Consider the following 27,030-nt stretch of genomic DNA (forward strand, 5'->3'; position numbering starts at 1 on the left):
TGAAAAACATGAATTATACAGCCTTTATAGGTGTACAAAGTCCTAAAGTCACGAAGTCACTCTGCATTTCTACTTCAAGTCAAGCTGGAAACTTCTGTGCATATACTGTCAGTGTTGGGTTTACTCTGGTCACAGTAGCAAACAAACATTTGAAGCACTCTGGATTTGTTTCACAGATGGAGTTCGGAGACACTCGTTTTCCCTTTCTTCCCCAAGATAAAAATATCTTAGTATAAAATAATATTTTAGTTTAAGCTGAGTAAGTCCTTGAAGATCATTGTGGATGCTATTAAACCTCTTTCTGTGCTTATAATTTAAACACTGAGAAACAGTGAACGTTTTAGATAGTCTGTTTTGGCTTGCCTGAGTGAGTGAAAATGGTTTAAAAGTACATCAAGGCTAAAAATAATTCTGTTGAAAAAGGAGTACAAATATTCTTTAGATAAGGTCTCTCCACATTCAGTAACTGAACCAGAGTAACCAAATGTAAATAAAGAAAAAGCCTCTGTAGCATTAACAAGGTGGGAAAGGGTGATGTGTGAGTGGGTGGAGTGGATTTGGGAGAGTGTAAAGAGTTTGCAAGAGCTCTTGATATGGTTTCTGAGGAGCATTGCCGTCAAGAAGGTGGCTATGAAGGTGACAGTTGTGTGTCATGGGCAAAATAAATCAGCGTGGAATGATGAAATGGAAGGATTACAATTTAAAAACAAAAAATCCCATCCAAAATAGAAGAGGTCAGAAAGAAGTACAGCTGCAAAGTCTGGAAATTTTCTTTGATTTTCCTTCCTTTCACCAACCTTACACAGAATGTAAAAATGTCAGGACACATCACAAGTCACTTATATCATTAGCTTGACCCTGTGTCAAGCAGGAAAACCATCATCTGTGTTCTTGCTCAATCCAGATGCCATCCATTCTTTAAATCTTTTGACGTTACTCTGCTTGTGATAATTGAAGCTCAGAAAGTGTTTGAACCAACTGCTGTCCTATAAATCTGCGTGGCTCTTCTATAACATCAAGTTAGTCATAAGGATAGCTCTGTGTTTCCAGTCCATTGGCTGTAATCTACTTCTGCTTTCTCCTCTGTGGCCTTTGTAAATATGTATAGGGCTTTGTGGAATCCAGACAGGATGAAATCCTTGAGGCGGTCAAGTTCCTCCCTCAGTCTGAGGAGGGAGGAGTTAAACTTGAGGCACAAGACAGAACCATGACAGCCTCTTGACGTAGCCATTCCCCACCTCTCCATGTAGCCTGCAGGCATTGGTTTGTGTGCAATATTCCTCATCCTATGGTGGGCAAACATCCTGAAAGCCATTGCAAACATTGTTCCCTGTGGGATCAGGCTGGGTTCTTCTCTCTCAGATGAGAGACGATAAAATAACATTGCTATGGAAAAGCAGGACTGATTGAAAAATCCTTGTTTTTCTTTGTTTTCTGGGTACTAGTCTTGGTACAGAATTGAGAAATCTAAGGACCAAGCAGCTGGGCAGATGTGTGAGAGCTGACCTCCTCTACATCCCCAAGTCTTGTACTTTTTGCACGTGGGGTTAACCCACTCTTCCCTGTAGTGCGTTTGAGGTCTGGTGAAAAAGGCAAACTCCAAGAACCTTTCATTTTTCCCTTTTTTCTTTGCGAGGTTGATGTTTTGATAGGGAAACTGTGCACCTTTAGCAATTAAGTTCAGATTACCTTAAACTGAGGTAGCCTTCAGATTTGTTTCATGGTTGCGTGACTATTTGAAACCATTGCGATAGTGTTACAGAATGCTTTTGTTTAAAGGAACATCCTTACTCAGTGCTGCCTTTTGGCAAAACCTGTCTCTGCTGGGCAAGAACTTCAACCCTCAACCAAAAGGCCTCTGGTTAATACTGTGGTAATTCGGAGCAGTCCCCGTTTTGCATTTGACATGTGAGTAGCCTGTAAAGCACCCAGTAGAAACACAGATTTTTGTTTACCATCAATTATTAGGTGGCTGACATTTCATTTGCGCTTCTGTCTTTAAAGAGTGGTTTGTTGAAAGATTGGATGTTTGGATTGGACTTTGAACCAGAACATGCACAGTTAAGATTTTGTTAGGATTTTTAATTTCACATCTTTTAAAGCTAATATTGATCAGCTTTCCCTGGACTCATAACACATGTAGAGATATGGAAGTAACAAACTTGATAAACCTACCAATAAAATTGGCTTGGAATATTTCTTTCCTAGTGTTTGCCTCATAATAATGAAAAAAATAGCGTTCATTTGTTCTAACCAAGTGAAGTCAGAGGTTGGAAGGTACAGATAAAAAGCTCTTCAGAAGCTGGTTATCTAAATGAGTGAGTGAGGGAGGGTAAGGGAAGGCAACAAATGCAAATTGAATGACTTGATCTAGGTCGTGCAGTTTTTTAGGTGCAGGGAAAGAAGGGACCTTCTGGATGTTTCAGACCTCTTTGATGTGTAGGTGTCACATCACCTGGCCCCACATTCCTGTTTTATGTCTTAATCCACTCTTTTCCGGGTAACTGGCTATTGAAAGAAGCAGCTGCGCTTGCTGCCCAAAAGCAGAGGCCAAAGACTGATCAGGGAGTAGAGTATGAGCTCCTCTTAATGGGGCTAATTGGTCTGGGTATTGATGCTATCAGCATTAAGTAGTCTGTGTAGAGCTTTTCATTTGCAGGTGTTTTTGAAAGCTTAAAAGTGGGAGTTAAAAAAAAAAAAAAAGTAGTATGCCTTATGGGGTTTGAATAATACATTTCCATGTCTGGCAGAAGCCTTTAACCACACCTGCTAGGACTGTCACCCTTGGCAACATTCACACAGTTGGCTGGAGATACAGGGAGGGTACAGGTGATTTTGCTGATGTATCAGGGAGACCAGAGTTAATTCTGCCAAACATTCTTTGTAATACAGGATGTGTTGTGAAGTGTTGTTTAAAAACTCATGGAAATCCTGTATTAATAACACAGTCACGTGGATTGATGTATTATTTATTCAGATGCTGAACAGCTTACCCTTCCTTCCACTCATCCAGGTTGGAGGGAGCTCCACTCAGTACATTGCCTTAGAAACAGCAAATCTCTATCCCCTTTACAGTGATTTTTGGTCCACTAGAAGGTTTTGGTGCCAAATTCCCTTTGACTTCGGTGGGAGTTTGGTGTCTGAATAAATCAGTGGACCAGATCCCCATTATGTTACTTTGGCTGTGAGAAAGAAGCTAAACATCGATTGTAGACAGAGAATGTTAAGGGAGTGGTTTCACAGAGGAGAACCGCACCTTTGGTCGTAGATAATGGTCTGCAGCACTGCTGCCCTCTCCCCTCCCCTCATCCTTGCCTTGTGCCACTGTGAACCCATCCCCTCACATCTGCCAGTGCAGCTGTTTTTGCATGGCTCCTCTCTGGGTGGGAGTGCAAAGTGAACCCAGGCTCAGAAGCAGACAGAGGTGGTGGTTTGGTTTTTGCCAAGTTATTTCTAAGCTGGTTGAGTTCCTTTATCACAGTCACAGAGCAGCCACATCTGCATTTGTGCTGACAGAGCTAAGGGAACAGTGTGTACTGGGACTGCCACCAAGAATTTGTCTCGTGAGCTGCAGCCCGTGCCAGGAGGGAAGGGGTTGCCAACATAGAAACTAGCACCTGGTGTAATGAGGCAACCATAAGGAGCCTTAGCATAAACAGAGACTAAATCCATAGGTACCACAACAAAAACATACCAACAAGGGACATGCTTCCAATAAGCAGTTTAGATTTCCTTGTTCTTTTTTTTTTTCTTCTTTTTTTTTTTCTTTTTTTTCCCTTTTCTTTTTGAATTAATGCACAGAGAGGGCTAAAAAAGAAGGAACTTAACTGTAGTGCCAAGTGAAGGAAACAGGAACTCCTGCTGTTGAGACAGTTCTTGTTTCTCTAGTCCCTTGGGAATAGCTGACGTTGGCTGGGAGAATGCAAAACTTGTTAGGAAAGGAGGAGGACCCAGGAGGGTGGCAGTGGCTGTGGGCTGCTGCAACGCTGCTCTCATAAAGAGCATATTGCCTGTTTTATTTTCATGCCTCTTCCCGGCATTACAAAAGCACGTTAAAAATTTTACAGAGGAGGGGAGAAAGGGAGAAAAAGGGAAAGGGCCTGAGTATGCTGGCCTAGGGCTCTGCAGTCCTGTTTTTTCTCTGATACTCTTCCAGCTCTGATTTCCTGTCCATGGCGAGCTGCAGCTCCTGCTTGATGATTTGGATCTGCTTCTCCAGCTCTGTGAGCTCTTGTGTCACCGAGGTCCTGGCCATGCTGAGGGTGTCTGCTTTCCCGTTGGTCGTCAAAGAAGCCGGAGTCTCTCTCCTCACCTGTGGCAGGGGGATGTCTTGGTGCTGTCGGATCGCCACCTCATTTTGCCCCTCGTTGGTGCAGACGTATTTTTTCCGGTGACTGTTGCCCGTGTTGGCTGTATTCCACACGGCGTGCTGGCTGTTCCCTACGTGGGACCTGAACAGAGGTGTGAGAGTTAACACAAAGTCACAGCCTTCTCTTGTGAGGATGCAACCCCTCTCTGGGAGCCATCCTACTGGAAAAATACACCGCTGCTGTTATCAATTACATTTAAATATTATTCCTTTATCTTTGGAATTATTTTTCCTCTGAAGTATAAATTATAAACACATATGGCCAAATGTCTTTGTTAAACCATAGCAAAAAATCAAACAGAATCCTAAAATTCAAGTTCCCTACATTATTTTTTTTTTTTAGTTATTGAATTACAGTCCTCTCTACTCCAGCTCAGGAAGATTTAAGTCCGCTTCTAAAGCTTTCTGAAAGCCTTTGTGGCTGCAACATCTACAGTTCTTTACAGCATTAGTCCGCTGGGGGAATGGACACAATGACATGGTTTATCCAAACCTTTCATTGTAGAGCGTGAGCTTCCCAACAGACATCAGTGTCATTATCGCTAACCTGCCATTTCAGATGTTTTTTATTTCACAGTTTATAGCACAGCTTTTTGATAAAGCTTTCGTGACTGCCACAGCTTCTACTGCTTGTGGCTCAGGTGATTTGGGGGGGGTTGAATGTAACAGAGGCCCAAGTCCGCAGTTAACACTTGTGTCTCATCAAGTACGTGAAATCCGATAAGAGTTCAGCTACTGATGTTGAGAAGTTTTCCTAGTATGGAGTATAAAGAGTTTTGGAAAGTTAAGACCTGAAAAAAACAGTGGAGAATCCTCCCTGAGGAAAACTGCTATACCATAATACAAATTCTTTCCACCTCTTTTCTATATCTTGGTGCTTTTAGTAATTCCACATTCCTGAGCAGGAATAAAATAAAGTGCAGTAATATAATTGTTTTGAGATCCCTGGGTCCTATGTTGCTGCATTATTATTCATTACAAGCTGGGCACCATGTTACTAGGTGTCTTGAGTTAAATTCACCACAATTCTGTGCAAATGGCAGCTTAGACCACGTGAAGAGCAAAGGCTGTAGGTGGGCATGCAGAAACACACACACGAGCTGGGCGTTGCACAAGCAGGATTTTTTGGCAGCAGCACATCTTCACTCTGAATCATTAACAAATCTTTTTCTAAGTATAAGGCTTGTGACCATTCCTTGTGTTATGAAGTTTTTGCACTGCTCAGTATCTGTCAAATAATTCAGCCAGTGCTTTTTTTTATTTATTTATTTTTAATTATTGTCAGAGATGCAGCATGCCCCCACTTGGAGGACTCCTTTGCCCTTGGACTGTATTAGGATCTGAGGCCAGTGTGAGTGTGAATGCTACTGTCACTGCAAGGGCAATGTTGGAGGAGGAAACGTTTTGCAGCAGGAGGCACTTGTTACTGCCATTTAGAGATCAAAAGCAAGGAGTTGCTGCGGCAAGGAGGTGCTACAGTGAGGATTTATTGGGGCAATAAGATGAAGGAATGAACAGAGGAAATTAGTTGCATGCATTTTTATGAACTCATTTATATTTAGGCAGTCTAGAAGCCTATAAGTGTTTATTTCTTATATTTGCTGACAGTGGTGCAGGGCTAGCAAACAGAGCAAGACATTCATTTACATGTTCTGGCTACACTGAAGTTACACGCAGTTACAGTCATGCCAAATATACAGCAGCAGCCAGGAAGATGTTTCTTTTCTACATTCTATGTCTCTACTCATTTTCTACTCGGGTATAAAAGCTGCTGCCTGCATCAATAGTTTTAAGTTACTGAGCAAGTGTTTAGTTTTAAGAGAATGCTTTGTGTTCCCAAGGGTCATAGATAACTCAAGCTGTTTGCTCTTCAGAGCACAAGTCAAGTTTGTTGCCTACTTTTTTTCTCCAACAAGAGACAAAGATTTTTGAAAGGACTGCATTTTCCTTTTTTCAGCTTAGTTCTTATTCTGAAAAATAAGAAAGCTGAAAAAAAAAAAAAAACAACAACAAACATGTACCACCTGATCAGTTATTCACTGCAAAGCTGTCTCACAGGGCCCTACACATCTGCCAGTTCATTAATATATGAGTAAAAACAAGGCAGCGAACTTTAAAATCTGCAATGCCTGTGTTTAGAATGGAGTGCTTTATTTAGCTGTAAGGGAAATCATGAAAGAACAAGATTTCTGGGTTTAATGCTTTCTATTGTAAACAGCTAATTTCTGCTTCCCTCTCTTGTCATTTCTATTGTTTCTTTTTTTTTTTCCTTCCTGTTCTGTTATCTTTGGGGTGTATTAGACCCATAGGTAGATTCCCAGATACACTGCACTTCATTTAAAAGGACTTTCTGTACTTTGTTTTTTAAGGCATGCAAAAATTCCTACCTCTTTTCTACTCGTTTTTTCTTAGGCTGGCATTTGTCTTCAATAAATGAACTGTTCAGAGCACGATGTAATCTCTAGAGGGAAAAGAAGAAAATAAATTACTAAAAGCAAGATTAAAAATAGCTCCATAAATACATAAACAATTTGGGCTTTGTGTGATGGACTTGAGTATAAATTATTTTGCTTGTTCAAGGATACAAGCAACGTCTGTGCTTTGTCATTACAACAAATGTATGTTCCCATAGTTTCTTGAAGAAGGGCAATCTGAAAGGTGGAGAGGTAGTTTGCTAGCAATCCTTGTTTTTTCAAATTGCACAGAAGAAAGGTGGATCTTAGCAAACTATATTATTTTCTAAAAAAATCTCTTTCACTATACTGCTTGAAAGCAGTAGAAGCTTTTATTATTATTGCTTTTCTTTTTTTCTTTTTCTTTTTTTCTTTTTGCTGTGAAGTAACCTCTTCCTTTAGTGCAAACTTGCAGAGCAATTTTCTTCCATTTTTTCCTTAGAGTAATGGAGGAAATTACCCAGCACTTCGTGCATGCATCAAAAAGGTTAGGAGCCCATTATAATAAGGTAAAATCTTTAGGCTGTCCAGGCCAAATTAATAACACTGCTGGTATCCAAAAGAGTGGTATGGTTAAAAGTACAAATGGAAAGGCTCCTTCTGTAGACTTTCAGTTGTGAACATTTCGTAGATTCATAGAATGACTTTTGGAACAGACCTCAGAGATCATCCAGCTCCAACCCCCCTGCCAGGGGAAGGGATGCCACCCACTGGACCAGATTGCTCAGGGCCCCGTCCAACCTGGTCTTGAAAACCTCCAGAACAGGTTTAGTAATTTAGAGGAGTTAGAAGCTAAAGGAGTGAAACTCATGATATATCATTCAGGGTTTTGAGGTCTCGATTTTTTTTTTTTTCCCTTTCTTTTCTTTCTTTCTTTCTTTCTTTCTTTCTTCTTCTTATTATTATTATTATTTTGAATTAGAATTACATGGAAATGTGCTTAAAGAAAATTTCCTCTTTCCTAGAAGGAGAATAAAGAAACATTTTCTGTGTGACTTACAGAACTAGGAAATTCACATATTATTGCTAGAGTCAAGAAAGAAGGATTGAACACTTCTAAATCTGAACATAAATAAATATAAAGTAAATATTTGAAAGTATTTTCTTTGTGCTTTTGATTTTATCCTTAAGACTTTTCAAATTCCAGTAGCTGCTGTCACACTCCAAATGCCACTTGGTGGTGCTCTTCTTGCAGCCTTTTATTCGTTACTCTTGTCCAGGCTTTCCTAGTCACCCTGACATTACTTTCATAGGATTACTACTGAATACATACCTGACTTGTATGGAGCCAGTACTTCATCTTGGATTTCTTCTTGATCCGTGGTAGAACCAATCTGTACACAATGTGTTCCCCAATGGTAGTGAGAATGGACAAGACAAACCCAATGCACAACATCACAAAGAGCCCGGAAAAATGCTTGATGCCCATTTGCAGTGTCTGTGAATAAAATCAAAAGGGAAAGTTAATGAAGGAGACTGTTAGTTTATTTCAATAGATGTTTCTGTTGCATCATTTGGAAATGTGGTCTGACACGGCAGTGAAGTATTGCAGAATAGTCTGGATCTTGGTCACAGCAAAAGCTTTCTGTGCTGTGTGGCCACTGGAGAGCGTGGTGTTCAGGCAGAGCAAAAGACCTGTAATGGGAGTGAGATTCAGGCATAGACCAGGATTTTTTTTTTTTTTTCTGTGCTATTTCCCTAATGAGATGAAGTGCTGAGCACTTGAGAATCCAGTACTTGGGGTATCTTTGCATTTGCATTTGTAAAAGCACATACTGCTTGACAGAATATACTCAATGAACTGTAGAGCGAATCTTTCATCAGCAGTGAGCTAAGACTGTTCATATTTTCTGAGAACTGATCATTAACTTTCTCTTTTTGTGCTTTACCCTTGATGGAAGGTCGTGGAGAAAACGTTTTGAAGTAGTAGCACAAACACGGCATCTCTCTGCTCCCTACGTTAACACGACTAAAACAGTGATTTTTAGGAATCATCACCACCATTATGAAAAATGAACACTCACCTTGGCTTCCCCTGACCCACTCCTTTCATGTAGTTTACGAGCCATTTATTATTTTGAATCTCTTATTGGCATTAATCATGTCTGAAGACTGAGGAACCACGTACAGCAGCAGTCTATACCACAAAAACTTGCTCTTCAATTCATAGGTCAGGCATGCCTGTTATGTAAAGTCTTAGTACCCTTATTGTCATGCCCCTGTAACTCAGTTATGAATTCATCAACAACTAAAAACTCTTCCTAGTAATTGCTGCCCACAGACTTCTTGGGAAATATTTCCAAGAATACAGATTTTACCCCTGCCTTTCTATTAAAGAATGTTACTCACCATGACATTAGAAAATTGCTTGGGTAGGGTTACATGTCAGGAGACACCATCTGGGATGCTAACACCATGAATAATTGACCTTTGTGTGCCTTGAGCTTGTTGTTTTTGTCATGAGAGTGCTCTGTTATGACTATAGCTGTGCAACCCACAAAAGAAACCAGATCTAGCTGACAGTTAGATAAATCACATTTTTGGATAGATCTTATTATGAGGTCATTTTAAGCCAGAATTCATTTGTGATGAGTCTACTGAAGTTGAAGACTCTGAAGTCTCTTTATATACTTTTACTGGGTTACTGATAATATTTCCCTCTTGGTTTCTTTATTTGGTTTCTTCTCTTTAGAACACAATGGTACGAAGCAGCATATCACAGGTTTCTAAGAACAAAGCTTCAGCAGTCAAGCAGAGTTTCTACTTTTTTTTTTTTTTTTTTTTTTTTAAACATAGAAATGGCAATGAAATGTCATTCTGAGGATCCTCTGCAACCTTCTTGCCCCAGGCAGAATTCTTGAAAAGAGAATTCTTTTAGTAATGAATCAACACTTCAAGAGCTGTAATGGGGGTGTAAAAACAGTTTCTAAAGAAAACTACTGCAGCCAGGAAAGGAAAGGAAAGAACAAAAATACAAGATAATGACTTCGGGGTAGAAGAGTGTCAGAATCTTGAAACAAGGTTTTGCTCACGTTGACAGTTCATCAGTTCAACCTAAACAAAACTCCCTCTCAGCACTGGAATTTCTTAGCAATTTGAAGAATCTGTTGTCCCATAGGTTGTCCTTCTTGTGAGGGGAACAGGAGGGGTTACAAAAATCACAGGTCGTAATACCCTAAACCACTGAAAAAACAAATTCTTTGTTTGAGCTCTGTGTTACTGACCTGCTTTTGTTTGTTTGTTTGCTTTTAATTAGCAGTAAAACACAATTTTAGCCTACATAGCCTAAAAGCAGATTGAGGCCCTGCATCCAATCTTTTTCTCAGCCTGTAGACCTGAGTATGGCCCATCTCTGAATTCAGCATAACAAACTACTTATGAGAAGCCAAAGCAGTGCTATCTGTGCTAGCTGAATAGGACACTCACTCTTGTTAATCCTTCACAGAGCATTAACAAGTTCAAGCATCACTTGCTTCCCAAAATGGGAAGTTCAAGGACCAATATGAAACAACATACTTAGAGTTGCAGACTTAACAGTAACTACAAGAATAAATTGAATGAGAAATAGAAAAATAATTGATAAGGAATGGACTTGCTCAGTCATCTGAAGAAAACACCTATATATATGCTCCCAGGCTGCTGCTGTTTGGTGTCACACAGAAGTGTCTACAGAAGGACACTGAGCTTGCCATAGATTTCCCTGGGGACAGGAAACTGTGAATCAGCTGGGCAAAGGTCCTTTTCCTTAACTACATGGGAAGTAACAAAGAAGTGCCCAAAAGCGTGGGAGATCAGTAAAGAGGCTGATCTGCCAGTGTTAGGTTGCTGTATGCCAGGGAGCATTTGTATTGCTCTGAGAATAGAGACTAGGTTTAATGGAATATTATAAAACTCTAGCAATTCAAAGAGAAAAAAAAGGGAAAGAAAGACAAAAAGATAAAGGAGACACGGTGGCAGTTGCACTGGGGATTCCTGCACACCTGAGATGTCTCCTCCAGCCTGAGGCTGGTGATTGATGCCATTCTAGTGCTGGCTGCAGAAAGAACACTTGGCCAGCTCCTCGCATGAAAAATAACTCCCTTGTCTTCAGTAAAGTTGTGCTGATTTATGCTGATGAGAATCTGGCTCACTGTCCTGTCAGCTCTGCAGAATAGTTTTCCCTGGAAACAGGTGAAAGGAATTCCAGCAGTGGCATCCCAGATATGTTTTTCACTTGTAATGGATAGCTTTTGAAATTGTCCCGAACAAGACATCTTTCACTGGGAAAGGCTGTGCCAAAACAAAGCTTCCATAGTATTTCTTCTAGCAATAAAGAAGATAATGCATTGCAAGAACTACTTGATAAAGGCTACAGATTAAAGGGAAATCTTGAGAATAAATTGCATGGCAAAGAGGTAGAGGAGAAGTAATTACCTCAGTGTGTGTTACAGTGTATGGAGTTATTATCTGTAGTAAAGTCAGCAGATTTACATACCCTTGTAAGAAGGCAGATTATCAGCTGTTCATAATTACTCGAGACACATACACATTAAATAATAAAAGCAAGCATCTGATAGAGGCACCTCTCATTTTCATAGTATCATGATGATCAGTATCACAGCAGCAAACTCCAATCCTTATTTTGTCATTTGTCTATGCATTTGTAGGTGTGCATATAGGCTATATTGTGAAAGAGCAGCAATAGACTATATTCTCTGTACACCCAGTGCTTTCCTGGCTGCTGAAGTGATGTGGGCCAGGTTTGTATGCTAGTCCTTTGCTGACAATATAAAAGCAACAGATGACTTCTTTAGTGCAATATCTTGTCCTTATTAAGGAATAAGAGCTCACAGTCTGGTGAGCTTCTATTAACCCAAGATAGAGTTCTTGCTCCAAATTTGTAATCATAAATTCAGGAGGTAGCTCCCTGCATTTTAGAAGCAACTCAGTTTTATCCATGTGGTGGTTCTGAAGCAATAAGCAACCAGAGTCAATCCTTGGATGATTACAGCTGATAGGGTGGCAAGGACACAGTGGCAACAGCCTCTGAGTCATTTGCCGCTTACAAATGGGCAAATTGGCAATTTGTGAAAACTAACAAATACAAGAGCAGACATGGAGGTATCTGCCTTTTTATATACCCTTGGAGAGACATTTCTGATTTAACAACCCTTATCTCCAATTGCTGCCTAAACATTTCCTGCTGTCTGTTCCATCCAGAGTTACGTGCTTTTTCTTTGGGCACTTAAGAGATGCAGGTGAAGGTGGAGGATGCAGAGAAGACTTTGTGTTCTGTTTGAAGGGGAGAGCAGAGACAAAAACAGCACTCAGTATTTAATTACTGGATTTCAAGTGCAAAAATCCTGCTTTACTCTGTGCTTTGAGACACTGCAAATAACTTACTCTCCCTCCTTGTACTGAGAGCTGTGAATAGGCCATGGAATACATTTGTGGTCCAGCTTTGACTAATCAGAAGCCTCTAAAGATTTCTGTGGATTCCTTGCAGGTTGGCAGCACCACACAGCTATTAATGCTGTACACTGCTGAACTCAAGCTCTAAGGAGGGTTGTCATGTGTGTATTAGCTATAATAATAAAATAAGCAACCCTTTTTGATAGCATTTTCCCCACAAGGATTTTAAAAAGCATTACCGAGATCAGGAAGTTAAATTTCGCAGCACCTCTGTGAAGAAGGAATTATTTCCAGCTTTACTAGGGATAAATGGATATGAAAGGCAGATTTTTAAAGCCATTTGGGTATCTCAGTAGATTTTCAAAATCCTGCTGACACTGATGCATGTATTTAGGTAACTAAACAGTATTAAAAGCAGTCCCTGTCCCCAGATTGAAGCATTTCTTGTAGCTGCTGACAGACTGGCTTTTATTTATTTATTTATTCTTTCTTATGGCTTTGTGTGCTCTCAAAGAAATGGCAGCACTGAAGTAATATGTATTTAATTTCTTTAGGGAGATTATCCTTGGCAAAGAACGGTGACTATGGCTTTAGGATTTCAAGTGCAAAATTTTGAGCTTCTGTAAATCATTTTGTCTCACATTAATAAGACAAGTTCCTTTCCCTTCTTGTGAAGAGTTTTGCACAGGACTGGAAAAAACACTCTCTTTTGTAATAAATCTTTTTCGTAAGGCTCATCCATTATCTAAGCCCTGTCTGCAGCAGGAAGAACAACACACGTACCATTGGAATTAGGTGGTGAGTTGTTTTTTTCTGTGATATTACAGGCTGGTGAATTGGAAATAATAGTTTTGTCCCCTCAGATAGAGAACTATTTTTTGTTTCTCAGTTTGGACAGGTGAATCTAAACCTGGTATTCATTTTCCAGGATACTCAAAAAGTGCTTCTCCAGACTATGCTGTCGGAATCCAGACTCATATATCCCTTTCTTAACGACTATGGTGGAAAGTATTTTTCCTCATAGAGCAAATGAGGTGATGCCCCTCAAGTGGAAGGTGCCACTGCATCTTCCTGCATTGTGACAACCCCCTTGCAATGCAAGGGTTGTCACAGGGTAGTGCTTTCCTTGTGGAGGTGTCTGTGTGGCCTTCCCTTGACACCTGCAGTGCTCCAGAGACAAACAGCCAAACCACAGCTTCACGATGATGGGTAGAAACCCAACTGTTGAGTTGTCACATTACTGGTATAACAAAAATTGAAATTAACTGTTGACCCTTAAGGAAACTAGTCAAAACTAAGAGCACAAAGGCAGTTTGCCAGATGATAACTGGGTAAAATTATTTCAGGATGAACGGCATGGTACTGAGCAAGGTACTATCTGATTGTGCATCTCCGTGTGATACTAAGGCCAAAGATCCCCAATGTAAGCACACGCCACAGCAGGTAAAGTTTGGCCAAGTTTCCTCACACACTCCAGAGAAGAGCCGTGGGTGGATTCCACCACCAATGAGAGAAGACAGGATGAAAGGACCTTGCCTTCACTGCACTCCTGGTCTGGATCAGACAGGAACTCATGGTGAATGGCAGATCCCCACCACCAGCACGTGGCATGCACAACAATGTGGCTTCCCCAGTGGGAAGCAGTGGGTCTGTTGTACCAGGTGAGTCTGTGCCAGCATCACCTGTGTGTTTTCATATATTGCTGTTGTAAATGTCAGGTTAGATACTGTTTGTGTATTACTATGAAGTATCAATAAGTTGTTTAATTTTACTGCTATGTATCAATATAGAAAAATGTAACTTTTTGCTCCTTGTATTGGTTGCTATTTAACTGAACTGCCAGTTCTGTAGGTGCAGCTAGCCCTTTACAAGGGGTGTCTAACCCCTGGATTACAATGGGCTTACAACCCCTGGATTACAAACCTCTCTGTGCTGGCTCATCACCTGAACACTCTACCCTGATCATTACTGCTTGGTCTAACAGTAAAGACCGCTGCTCAGTGATAGGCAACTTGTCCATTCGTGTTATCCATCCTGCCTGCAGTCATAGTGTCCCTAGCTGTTCTGCTACCATGAATGGGAAGTTGCAAAGCTACCAATTCGCTCTATTTTGGTTTGCAAAAATGCTACAGGAAGAAGGAATTTGCAGTCTCTCCTAAGCTTGGGTGGAGCTCATGTGCTGGATGGGAAAGTCCTCGAAGTTTGGTTCCCGCTGACATGGTGATACTGGGAATAACAGTGGAGTGAGGCAGATCTAAGTGTATTACTGTTCGCAAACTGTAAATGCAGCAGAATGATTAGGTGATTCATCCAGATGTAACATGCAGGTATAGCTCTGCCAGCTCCACTTCCCTTCTGAACTATGCTTTGCCCTAAGCAGAGAGACACAAAGAATCCGATTGAGACTAGGGTATGACAATTTTAAATCAAGAGCATTCAAGCTGGCAATCAGTGAGAATAGTCACCACTACCAACAATTACTTGTAGTGGAGAGGGCAATTCACTGTAGAAATTCATTCAAGTTGTGTTAGCAGCATCGCCTGTGAAAGAATACAGACCCGAATATAGAAATTGGAATAAGGCTTTCATGATTAGAGGCAGGTCTCTATGTCCCATTTTCCTCACACTGCCTTAACCTATATGGTGCTAGTAAGGCATTGCAGGTCTTCCAGGTTAGTTCTCATGTCTGAATGAATCTGAGCTGTATCAATTCTAGCTGTCTGGATGCCTGAAAACTTAAGAATTTTTCCTTTTCTCACTGTGAGAAAAGAATATACACAGGTGGGCTTCTTCACTATATGTTTGTTTAAGAAGTCAAAAGCAACATAATGGTGAGCTGGATGAGTTGCTTCAGAGATTCCCAATATGTTTAGGGATTGCAGGAAACACTGGAGTCTTTCAGTATAAATGAAAGGGGGATTTTATGCTTACAGCCTACTGGGCGATAACAAGCTTGTCCTTATTGATGAGGTGACAGACTCAGTTTTAATTCTAGTGCCTGGCAACAGGGGAGCTGTAGATCAGCATTTCCCAGGTGCAAGTATTTGTCTGGATCTATGTATAACGAGGGAGGGGAAGAGCAAGGAAAGAAAGTTAAATATCCAGTGGCAGCAGTACGTTTGCGATAGAGGAGGCTGGAGTTTGAATCGGCATGTGAGATTTTGTAGGTATCTAGAAGGCAAGAGAACGGGAAAAGACATGGGCTTGTGAGCATTCTCTTAATTGCTGCTGTGCGACTGCTCAGACGTCGCCGATGTGATATTAAGCATTGTTATGCCCTTGACATGTTTAATTGAAACTTCAGACAGCACCTTTTAGGGGATGCTATGGTTAGGCTTCTGGGTATCAGTATGACATATTAACATAAGTGGCACTGACAATGATAAAGCTACCTTTTCATGTGATTAAATCCTGTGAGCCACAGAGGAAACTGGTTTTCATGAGGCTTCTGATTACAGCTTCACATTTAATGCAAGGTCACTTTTAATTCAAAAGAAACGGTGCTGTCCCTTGCTATGACTGTGGATTGTTTCAGAAGATACTTTTTAGACAATTTTTTAACCTTTTTTCCCAGTTTTAAAATGCAAATACTTAATAAAAGGATTTAATTGTTTCACTGGGGAATTACTAATAGGGTAAGTTTGTCTCTGCTATAAGGAAGTTTTCAGTTTTAAAACAGTTGGGGTAGTTAATACTGTTATGATCTGGTAATTTTCATGAGATTTAATTCAAAAGATTATGTTAAAGTGTAGAGTGACAAAGGGTCATTGAGTGAAGTGCTTGTCAGGAATGGATCTGCAAGCTACATTTAGAAGAATGTTCCCCCTGTACCTTTCTTGTTAGATGATAGTTTAATCTTCAGATCATCCAGATCAAAAATAGCAGTGAGTACATTTTTATTTAGCTGTGCTTTCTTATGTTGAAGCAATCACAAAAATTTAAATAAGTTGAATAAAAATAAATTGGATTTTCTTATACAAATGCTCACTGTTATAATTTATTTTATTTCATGTTGACATAATCTTAATGAAAAAGTTAAAAACGTAATGGAAGAAGCAGAAATACCCCAAAAATCAATGTATTAAAGCAGTCAAAGTTTTTCTTCATCTGAGGTCTAGAAAATAGAAAATGCTAATGTTCTAGCAATATGGTCAGCAATGAGAGGTTGCAGACAAGAGGTTCAGGTGCCTACTAAAGATCAGGAATCAGAGCTCTGGGAAACTGGGCTTCTCTTTCAGTGGAGAACAGCCACGCTACCACTTCCTTGGGGAACAGGGAGGATTGGGTTGATGTTTGGCTGAACCTGCTCTGAAGAGAAGACAATACACTTTCAGCTGTGTGTTTTGTACCAGTGAGAACACCTAACTGATGTGTTTTGGAACACCTTGAGTTAAAAATCTGCAGGCATGCTAGATCTTTTGATTCCTCAGTACTTTATCTTTTTTCACTTGACAGTCTTGAGAACTTGAGAAAAACTGCTATTCCGATAAGAGCAGTCTTTTTTTTTCTCATGAATAACGCCTATATCTTCAGCTGCCACGAGCTGGCATAACTCCTCTGATTTAATACCAGGCCATAAATCCATGAGGATTTGCCTCCATTTCCTGTAACTGTACTTATACTTGAGACCTGCTGCTCATCAGTTCTTAGCAGGGTATCTTAGAGGGCTGTTCCTAGGCTGCAGTCCTGTCTTTGGTGCAGACACCTGTGACCCATGTTAGGAAGTGGTCAGGGTTACATTACTAATTTGGGATGTATTAAATTCCTGCTGTCTCTGTTTCTTTTGCTTTTGTCACTCTTTGTGTGGGCTACTTCAGCAATCACTCCTGTGAGTTCAGAGTCCTTGGCTGCTTCTGTAGTTGGTGATACACGTAATGGAGTGGAATCAGACAGCTTTGTTGTGCAGTGGGCAGATCACTTTTTTTAATGCACCATTACATACCCTGTTTGTCTCCAGAAGTGCTCTCTGGTTGCATGCACTGCAAGCCTAACTTAGCAGCACTGTCTTGCTGATGTTTCTCTTGCACTCTGAGCTGAACACTGCTGGGTATAATGACTCCTGCTTCTGGAGCTTAATGCTTCCCTTCAGCTGCAGCCCATCACTGTCATGTGTCTAAGTCTACTGCACATTGTGTAGGAGGAGCAATGACTGGCAACTTGGGCAAATCCTCAGTACCTTCAGTTATGTGACCAATTGTTCATCACTTACCTCTGTGACAGCAAAGCTTCTTTTCCCACACGGAACCACCTTGTACCATTTGTCATGCAGAACATCCATGAATCCGTGGGACTTGTACTGACTTATCAGTTCGGAGATGTTGGAGGTGAGCGGAGAGTTAGGGGGAAGACCAATACCATATCCTAGAAGGAAAAACAGCACAGTCATGTCTCTTTCTCATTTGCTTCTAACTGAATTACATTGCTTTCTGGTATTGAGTGGCACTGCAGCAGATTAGGTTGGCATTTTATTTGAGGTCCGAACCTGGATGCTGGTTTCCTGTGGATGGAAAAAGCTGAGATGAGGCACTGTTGTACAAAGTAAAGTAGCCTGATGTAAACAGGATTCAGAATGATTAAAGCCACAAAACAGTATGTAAAAATGGAGATTCAAAAATTTAATATGGCAGTACACATAGATGAATAGGCCTGTTGTGTATCTAGAAATACAGCCTTTGTCTGCCTTCATCATGGGCTCTTCTGTTTTACATTGATTTACCAATGCAAGACAGCCTTAATGTCAAGTAAACCACTATGATCCCTTCATACTGTTATAGCCATGGATGTGACTGTGGTGTCAGATGTGACATTTTCTTTTCTTCCTGTGTATTTTCTGATGAGAAGCTGTGTGCATATAAATGCACATGGAGCACTGCATATTGTTATAACACAGCAATTTAAAACCCAGGGGTTGGACTTCCCATTCATGCAGTTCTGCTCCGGCTAGAATTTGATATTCATGTGTTCTTCAGCATGCTCGCAAAGGTCTCAGTCTAAATGCAGGTGGATTCAGGAACTTTAATATGGTCTTTACAGAATCCTGGTTTGGATTTAGAGAAATATAGTTTATGCCTGCAAAACATGCAGTTGCCTGCAGAGGTGTCCTGACAATAACCTGTAGAGATTCCTTTCTAATTCACTGTGGATTTTTTGGTTTGTTTGTTGTTTTTATTTGTTTTCAGTTCAGAATGCCAAATTTCATATTGTCCCAAAGAAGAGGGAACGGGAAGGGAAAGGGGGAGAAGAAAGGGAAGGGGGAAGGAAAAGAGAAAGAGAAGGGGAAGGGAAAAGGGAAAGGGAAGGGGAAGGGGGAGGATGTACATGACTGGTAAATTTGCCAGCACAGTGCCTTGCCTTTCAGTAATGTAGTGGTATGTGTACTTGCTGCTGATTTTTTTACCTTGTGTCTGTATTTCTACCTGAATGTATCTGCTAACATTGAAGGAATGGTTTCAGAGAAGGCATAGCTGCAATTCATTGTTACCACATTTCCAGCCTATTTAAGTGTTCCAAAATTTGGTGCTATGAAGTCCAGTTCTTTAAAAATGTATATTTGCGGGTTAATTTAGTTTTTCTATGTTGAAATGTTCAGTAATTGACTCAAAGTTGTGGAAGCTGATGGCTTACTTTGTTAGAGCTGTCCTCTCTCAAAGTGAAGATATATTGAGTTACACATGCATGGTGAAAAAAGCAGCTGCACACACACACGTCCTACTTCTGTCTAAACAGCTGTCTGCACATCTATCATTCCCAGTAACACCAAAAAAAAAAAAAAAAAGAGAGAGAAAAAAAAAGAAAATGTACTTCTTGCAAGTCTCTGGTGCAAACTCAAATGGGAAACACTGACAGAGTGAAAAGAAGAATTCTATAAAATCTCTAGTGCTGGTGACTTTTAGCTGAACTAGTTAAAACGCTCGGCTTCTCCTGGCCTTCATTTTGCTTCATTTTGCCTTACTAGTAAGATTTGAACCAGATTTCTGGAGGAGACTGTTTTAATGGGAGATGGGAGAGGCCAGTATGATTGCCCTTGGAGGGGAGGGAAGGAGGAGCTTCAATCATTTTTGCTGCTTATCTATCACAGAAGTGATTCCTGAGGACTAATGTCTGCCCATGCTGGTGGTGGCTTCAGACAAGCCTTGTTTCCAGGCTGCCTTCTGCTGCCTTCTGCTGTGTCTTTGTGAGTACATCAGGACTGCAGGAGTCCATGGACCCGGATAGGCTCTGCTCTTTTGCTGCAATTAGCTACAGATTCAGCAGGGATCCTGCAATGACCTTTAGAAAGGGAACGGTGGAACTGTGGAATGGCATTCTGAATGCACTTCTCTGAATTTTGAACATGTGTAATGAAAGTGAGCCTAGAGAAAGCAAGCCTTATCTCAGGAGCAACTTTATTTCATTGTGAGTAGTGAAAAGGGCTGTGCCTCCTGCTTCTTTGGAGGCAGACCATTTGAGCTCTTTGAATAATTCCTATATAGAGTATAGGAACAGATGGTGCAAATGATCTAAAAGCTTTTTTAAAAAAAAAAAAACACACAGAAAAAAAAAAAAAGGTGAAACCTTGGTCCTGCTTCATCATCGAGAATTTTACCATAAGCTTCACGGGGTCTACCTATATAGTTTCACTGAACCACAGAAAAAGGAAGTACAAGAAATAGAGCAGCATGCTGTAAAATGGATTATTACCTTCAATGGCAAAGGGCTTTCCCACAGTTAGAAGCTTGCAGTCGGCATCTATTGATACTTCATAATCTAAGAGTGCTTTATCCATAATGAAGGCATCAAGTTTCTCTGGATCATTCCTGTATTCAACATCAAAGTCAGAAACAGAATCATTTCACAATCTAAGACTCGGTGGTACTCACTGAACATTTATCTATCTAGTTCTCTGGAAGCTTACCAGAGAATGGAAACAGGAACCAGGGACTGCTATTGTCAATGCAAGACTGATTTATATTTGAAGGAGGGAAACAAGCTTGAAAGATACAAACTTCGTGCATCTAGAACAGGGCAGCAGGGCTATGACTTACATTGCTCCCATGAAACACCTGATCTGAAAAATGGAAAACACTACAACAGGCTAGACTTTGACTCAGCTGAAAGGCAACACACAGCCTTATTGGAAGAAAAGAGCAAAAATTGCTAATACGCTTGTGCTGTCCTGGTTTCTTTGTGATTTTGAAATTTAGGTCATTAGACCAAAACGCAGAAAGATAACTCCATACAAAAGTGTTGTTTCCCTTTCTGAGTATGTGGTAAATTAATTCCCTTCACCAGATTAGCTTTTCTCTGCGTTCAGATTTCATGAACACAGGCAATTAGATTTTACTAACGTATTAACAAATTACGAATAATGAGTGTGAGATTAACGAATCTCACACTTGCACAAGTTGATGATAGAAAGGAACAGTTGCACTGCCTGTTTTCATCTGCCGCAGGGGCTGCACCCTCACCCTTGTCACTTGAAAGGCCTGGATATTCTCCTGACGTGAAGTTATACCATGTCATTGATTTCAACTGAATGATTCCAATTTAACCCAAACAAAGAACTGCCATGTATATGAATTTTTATTAGAATGGGCTTGGAAAAAATGTGTAAACAGGAAACAACTTCTGGTGAAAATTCCTCAGGCCATCTGCTATGCAACTTTTGTGTGTAAAATGAATGAAGTATTTCAGGCTTGTTATCTCCTCTTCAGTTTCCTAGCAGAGTGAATCGATTGTATGACCCCAGATTGTTAGACACAAATGTATTTGAAACGTGGGGATATCACAATTCCCTAAAGTAAAATTTGGTGTTTATTACTTTGTACCAGTCTAATGATGCTTTTATTAATTTTAATGACAATTGCTTTAAGGGCTCTCTCTGACAGGCCTTGTCTCCCACTAGCATGGTGAAGATGCTGAGGATCTTCATCCTCGACTTCTGCCTGGAGGGTGAGGATTTTTTTTCCTGAATGTTTCTCACTGCCTCATTAAAGTCTCCACGAACAGAAACCTGCCAGGAGTAACACATTGCCCATGCTTGATGGCACTCTAGCAGTTAATGCAAAGCACAGCTTCCCCTGGAAATGCTTCAGCTGATTCTGTGTTAGCCTGCCCTCCGATATGACTCCATCCAGGTGATTACAAGCTTGCCACACTGCCTTCAATGACTGTTTTATGGGATGAGAGACACTGAAAGTGGGAAGCTCATCACAATCTCACTGCCATGCCAGATCTGCTGTTGCATGTAGAGGCTCACTTAAGATATGCTACTCCATCCGGGGTTGCAGGGACATTGTACCGCCGCATGTACTCGTGCATCTCTGGGAAGCTTTGCCTCACGTAGTCTTCTGCACTGCTTTCTCGCACGGTTCCAAAGCGAAACCCTTGGGATGGGTGGTGGAGCTAAGGAGATGAAATTACAGATTAGCAGAGTCACTTGCCTCCTTCACATACAGGATCTTGGTCTTATTTGTGAATGTTTGTCAGAAATTCTCAGCATAGACCTTTATCTTATGTTTTCCTATGGTCAGCTTTCTACATCACAGAAGAGGTATGTAAGGACTTACCAGGTGACTGATTAGCCTGTCTGTGTATTCTCAGGATTTTCTTCATTACATGGAAAACATTTCCTTTGAGACACCAAGAACCCCCAGATCTAGGTGTTTAGTTGTACCATTTGTCCTAAAATGGTGTGTAGTGATGGGACACGGAGTCATGGTTTTAAACTAGAAAAGGGTAAATTTAGATAACATGAAAAAAATTCTTCACTCAGAGCGTGGTGAGGCCCTGGCACAGGCTGCCCAGAGAAGCTGTGGCTGCCCCATCCCTGGAGGTGTTTAAGGCCAGGCTGGATGGGGCTTGGAGCAACCTGGTCTGTTGGGAGGGGTCCCTGCCCATGGAAGGTTGGGGTGGACTAGATGAGCTTTAAGGTCCCTTCCAACACAAACCATTCAGATTCTTTGATTCTATAAAAACAATCAAATTTTCAGCAAGTATCATGACAAGCTTTTAGGCTTGCTAGGATCCAGTGCCTGAGGTTCTGGATAGGCAATAGGGTCTGGATGTATTCTGTCAGAATATCTTTACAGATTCATTGAGGATGACATTTACTCTTCTGCAGAAGGGCAGCACCACCACTTCATTTCTAGAAGCCCAGAAATCATGTTACAGACTGCTGCTGCCTTTGCTGTCATTCACCGCAGTGAAACTAAACACTGAATTGTTGTGGACACAAAAATGCCTCCTGTTGCTGACAGGAGGATGAATACCCTCAGCAAAGCCCAGGGTCTACATTTGATTACCCACCTATACACATACCATTTTTGTACCAGACAAACATGCAATTGTGTGTCCTTTCCTTTTCAAAACCTGCTTCCTGGGTCCACCTCCTGTATCTGTATTACAGTCCTGAGTAGTTTGTCTGATCAGAAATTTCACAGACTGGTGTTTCCACGGTATCATGCTTGTCTTGGGAATACTTAACACTTCATGGGGAAATTCTCAAAGTGCAGCAGCTCAAGCAGTGCCCTCTAGTTTTGCTGAGCACTTCCTTGAGAGGACTGAGTGTTGCCAAGATCATGTTAATTGGAAAGCCTTCAGCAGTGTACCAGCCTCAGAGCACAGGAAGCCAAATAAAGTTAAGGCAGACACACTCTGTTTCCCGGGAAGCTGAAGGTCTCCACAACAGTTTGCAAAGACGATCCCAGCATGGCCATGTTCTGCTTTGCAAAGAGCAAGCAGAGAGGTGTTCTGCCAGTCCATCTGGTTCCCTGCATTATCATTTCTGCAAAGCAGAGCGCACAGCAACACAAAGCTGTACAAAAAAGACCTTCCCCACACTTCTTTTCAATGACCCCACAGATAAAAGAATATTCATAGAACATAAGGATAACAAATGTAGGATGTAAATTCATGATCTTATAGTTCAGTCTGAGAAGGAATAGAGAAAGGTCTTTTGAATGGTATTTTGGTATCCTGGAACCAATGAGTATACTTTATTCCTGGTAAATTTATCTGGAAAGTGGGCAGCTGCTTTTCACATTGTGCTCTGCTGACCTGGTTCTTGTGCTGCAATCCAGAAATAAGACCTGGAGGTAAATGCTTTTGTGTGGGCATGGAGGGAGCCTTAGCATGTTTTTCTCAGGTATCCTGGTCTGGATGACTACAGGATGCACAATGCAGGGTGTATATCCATCAGCAGCTGGCCATAGTGTGTGCTATGCCAGAAGGACCGTGGGCGCAGAGGGAAATGTTCTTGCCTGGAAGTGTGGAAACAGCATTGAAGTGCCAGAAGACATAAATAACAGAGAGCGGTGCTGTGACAATACATCATGGAGCCTTCCAGAACAATGTCAATCCAAACTAGGTCTAGTCTCCAGACATGGATGATGACCTGCTTAAAGAAGAAGAGGCTCCGTGTACATGGAGCTCTACAACCATCGTGTACATTTGTCTCTACAACCAAAGAAGCTAGTCACCACAATAAGTGTTCATTCTCCAGGTTTTATTTCTTGGCCATTTCAGTGAAGAGACCAGAAACTTCTCTGGGTCTCAACACTGAACCATACTGCTACCTTTCAAGTCAGCTTAGGTGCTTGTTGTGGCATCTGTGGTCCCCCTAGTGATGCCAATTGCAGTGCCACACCTGCTCTGCAGATAAAGACTGCTGATGGAAGATGAAGTCTAACTGAGACTGTCACCAAAGCAACAGATCTAGATAGATTTTTAAGCCTCCACGAAAAAGGCAAGTACAAAGGAAAGAGTTAAGTCCATCTCCATTCAATTTTCTGTCCCAAAAGCCTTATTGAGGACTATTCATGCTTTGCTTTGTGTTGGGCACATTGTCAAATTTCACCACAAATGATGACAACAGTGGAATATGTGTTAGATCAAAGGTCCATCTGGCTTAATATCCTGTCTCTAGCAGCACCATATGCCTTGTGGGATGTCTTGGAAAGACTGTGTAGGGAAGTTATGTAGTGATCCTTTGCATCCTATGCTCTTCCTGCTTCCGGTAATTTGTGTTTTTCTTAAGCATAATTATGTGTCTGCAATTCTATATTTGATGACTCTTGACTCTTTTCTTGAAGGATAAATCTTAATAACGTTCTAATCCTGTATATCTGTTGTGACTTCTGCTTTCTTCTTACTGCTGCTTATTCACATGAGGAAAAGGCTTACTTGCAGCTATACTGAACAGCGGATTAACGACACAAAATGCTGCCAAAAGCAGATATTGGACTACCTGCACTGCCTTCCCTGCCTAATCCACTAAGATTCCTAAGGGTTACTTGCTTCAAGAGAAGATAAAAACTTCAGGATGGAAACAAGACTTCAGTTTTCACTGTTGTGTCACTGTTGCTTTCTTACTTTCTGTAGTCCTCTCTGGGAGAGATTCTGTGAAAAGATGGAAACCACAAATATCTGTATGTTGACAGTACAGGTAAATGTCAGTCTTTGTGTGAGTTTTGCCTTATTAATTGGTCTTTCCTGTTCATCATGCGCTGCTTCTTTTGTGTTTCTTAGATCTTAAGAATTCTGTATTGAAAAGAGTTTTGCCAAAAACAAGTCACACAATCCTAATACTTAGGACTTCAGAGAAATCCTTGAAAACATTAACTCTAAAATAACAGCATTTTAAGAACCACAATTTGAAGATTCAGGAATTTACTTTTTAAACTGGTGATTTGGTGGAGGCAGTTACTTATTTCTGGTATCAGTAATAGCAAGTATAAAAGCTGTCTCATGGAGAAAAGACAGCAATTCAAATTAGAGGTATTTTTAATATGTGAAGACTGCACTTCTGTCTATATGCTGTTGTGTTTTTCGTTAAAAACTTAGTCAGTATGAAAGGTGAATAACCATTACAAAGCAGGTAATGGGCACCAGGAACTGCTAACAATTTTTGCATCTGTAGAGTAGCAGGAGATTTGCTGGTGATGCAAGTATGATTAAAATAAACAAACACAAAGGCTGCAAATCCATCTCCAGGTGGTGGCAAGAGCCATCCTTGCTCTCATTTTAAATAACCTTTCAAGGTGCCTCCAAAATCATGTATCTAATGCTGTAAAAAGTCAAAAGAACAGGGTTTGTTCTATCCTAGAGAGGAGCTTTCAGCCTTTTTGGGAGACAAGTTGGTCCCAATGTGACAAAGCATTGAAAAAGTTATAGAGGTTATATAGGTACAGGTGATCTCTCTCTCTTTATTCATCTCTTTAACTGCCAGACCTCCCTTCTGAAGGCCTGGGAGAAAAGGAAATCACTCATTTTCTAAAAGGGTCATTGCTCCTAACTGCAACAGGTCCTCAGCCAGAAGGCTGACTCTGTGCACTTCTAAGTAGCCTCTCCAACACAGTGCACGGGAATTGAGCATTGCTGCAGTGCATGGGGCTCGTTGCTGTTTAACCAGACATTTGAGTATTAGCCAGCGAGGCCACCACAGCACACCACTCAGCAAAGTACAGTGCTGAGCTATGGACTGGGAGAAGCAGGAGGGCACCACCGGGAGCTGCCGGAGGACAGAGCAGAGCCCAGGCATGCTCACCCCCTGAAAGGACCTGGGTGCATGCATCATGGTTGAAAACTGAGGTGGCCAGTTTGTAGCCTTTCAGGTGTTATCCCGATTGTTTTTTAAAACCGTCTCCCCTGTCTACTGTGAGATAGCTGGTGCACATGAAGTTATGATGCACGTGGAGGCCTCCCGTTTGGATCTGGGTTAGCATGTGGGGCCAGCTCAAGAAAGAAGAAATGGATGTAGTGCCAGACGGGACTGATCACTTATCTTCTTCAGTCAGCACTCTGACTTCACATATGCAGGGCTGTGAAATGCTAAGACTAAAGGATCTTGTGGCACAGGTCTGCGAGTGGTTCAGGAAGATAACCAATCTTCTCTGAAGAAAGAAATCGTGGAAGGCCTACAACATGCTCCTGGGAAGAGCAGGGCAAAGGTGCAGAAGAAAAGCTAAAGACCTCTGGAAAGTAAGTATGCTTTCTGTAATTAGGGTACCAAGGCTGTCCCTGTGGTCTCTGAGGACATATCTAAAGTGGGATGAGTATGCTGGTGTTCCTAAGGGCAAGTCTCACTGTGTAAGAAAACATGGTATCCAGGGTAGGGGCAGTGGTTCAAGGTACTGAGAAGGTGAAGTGTTAGTTGAATCACTTGAGCACTGAGGCTCAGGTCACTCAGAGGTTAAGGAAACTCCAGAGTTCTGCAGAACACCCATCCTCTCTGAAAGTGCCAGGAAAAGCTTCGGGACTTCTCTGAGTCTTCTGTACTTTGTATAGCATTGTGCTACTAGACAAACAATGTTTGGGAAACAAATTTGCTGAAAGCAAATGCTACAGACACCATTTCCATTGGCATGCCACCTTACTTCTGGATCTTCTTGGTTTCTGTCTTTTGTTGTTAAAACATCTGCTGAGTGGGAAGTGGAGAGCTAGTGTTTTATTTGGGAGGAAGATGTTGAGAAGAATTGGGTATGTGCATACATCTATGCCTTGGGGTGCCAATTATGCATGAAAATACCAATGTGATAAAACCACAGGAGCAGAAACAGAAAAATAAAATCCTAAATGTCAGGGATTTGAATTACTTGGCACATTCCAGTTTATGTAATACAGTGCCACTGCATTCAGTACCGTCAGCTAGGCTGAGATCACCTAGACTCAGACCTGAAAATACTTAGGCATAGAAATGTCCTGTGCAAGTTGGGATTTAAAGCTGAAAATGCATAAGATGCTACTAGGAGTTAACCTCCAAAGTTGGCTGTTGTGTTTGGAGATCTTTCTGGCAGATTCTGGCTTCTGAATAAACTTTCAGAACTTTCACTGCTGAGC

The 27,030-nt window shown here is 41.1% G+C and overlaps 1 protein-coding gene across 1 annotated transcript in view; it reads right to left on the reverse strand.

Annotated features, from left to right (window-relative positions):
- Nucleotides 1-3,791: 3,791 nt before the first annotated feature.
- The window catches only part of GRIN3A (glutamate ionotropic receptor NMDA type subunit 3A), a gene marked incomplete at its 5' end in the record, with an annotated part of 70,998 nt that continues 47,759 nt past the window's right edge, over nucleotides 3,792-27,030 (reverse strand). Inside the window, 6 exons of the mRNA XM_082782795.1 lie at nucleotides 3,792-4,451; nucleotides 6,757-6,830; nucleotides 8,096-8,260; nucleotides 17,423-17,574; nucleotides 19,894-20,009; nucleotides 21,452-21,597. Coding sequence (XP_082638921.1) covers nucleotides 4,115-4,451; nucleotides 6,757-6,830; nucleotides 8,096-8,260; nucleotides 17,423-17,574; nucleotides 19,894-20,009; nucleotides 21,452-21,597 — 990 coding nt within the window. The 3' untranslated portion in view covers nucleotides 3,792-4,114. The remainder of the gene's footprint in view (nucleotides 4,452-6,756; nucleotides 6,831-8,095; nucleotides 8,261-17,422; nucleotides 17,575-19,893; nucleotides 20,010-21,451; nucleotides 21,598-27,030) is intronic.

The sequence above is a fragment of the Aythya marila genome, assembly GCF_965140915.1.
Source record: "Aythya marila genome assembly, chromosome: Z".
NCBI classification, from domain to species: domain Eukaryota; kingdom Metazoa; phylum Chordata; class Aves; order Anseriformes; family Anatidae; genus Aythya; species Aythya marila.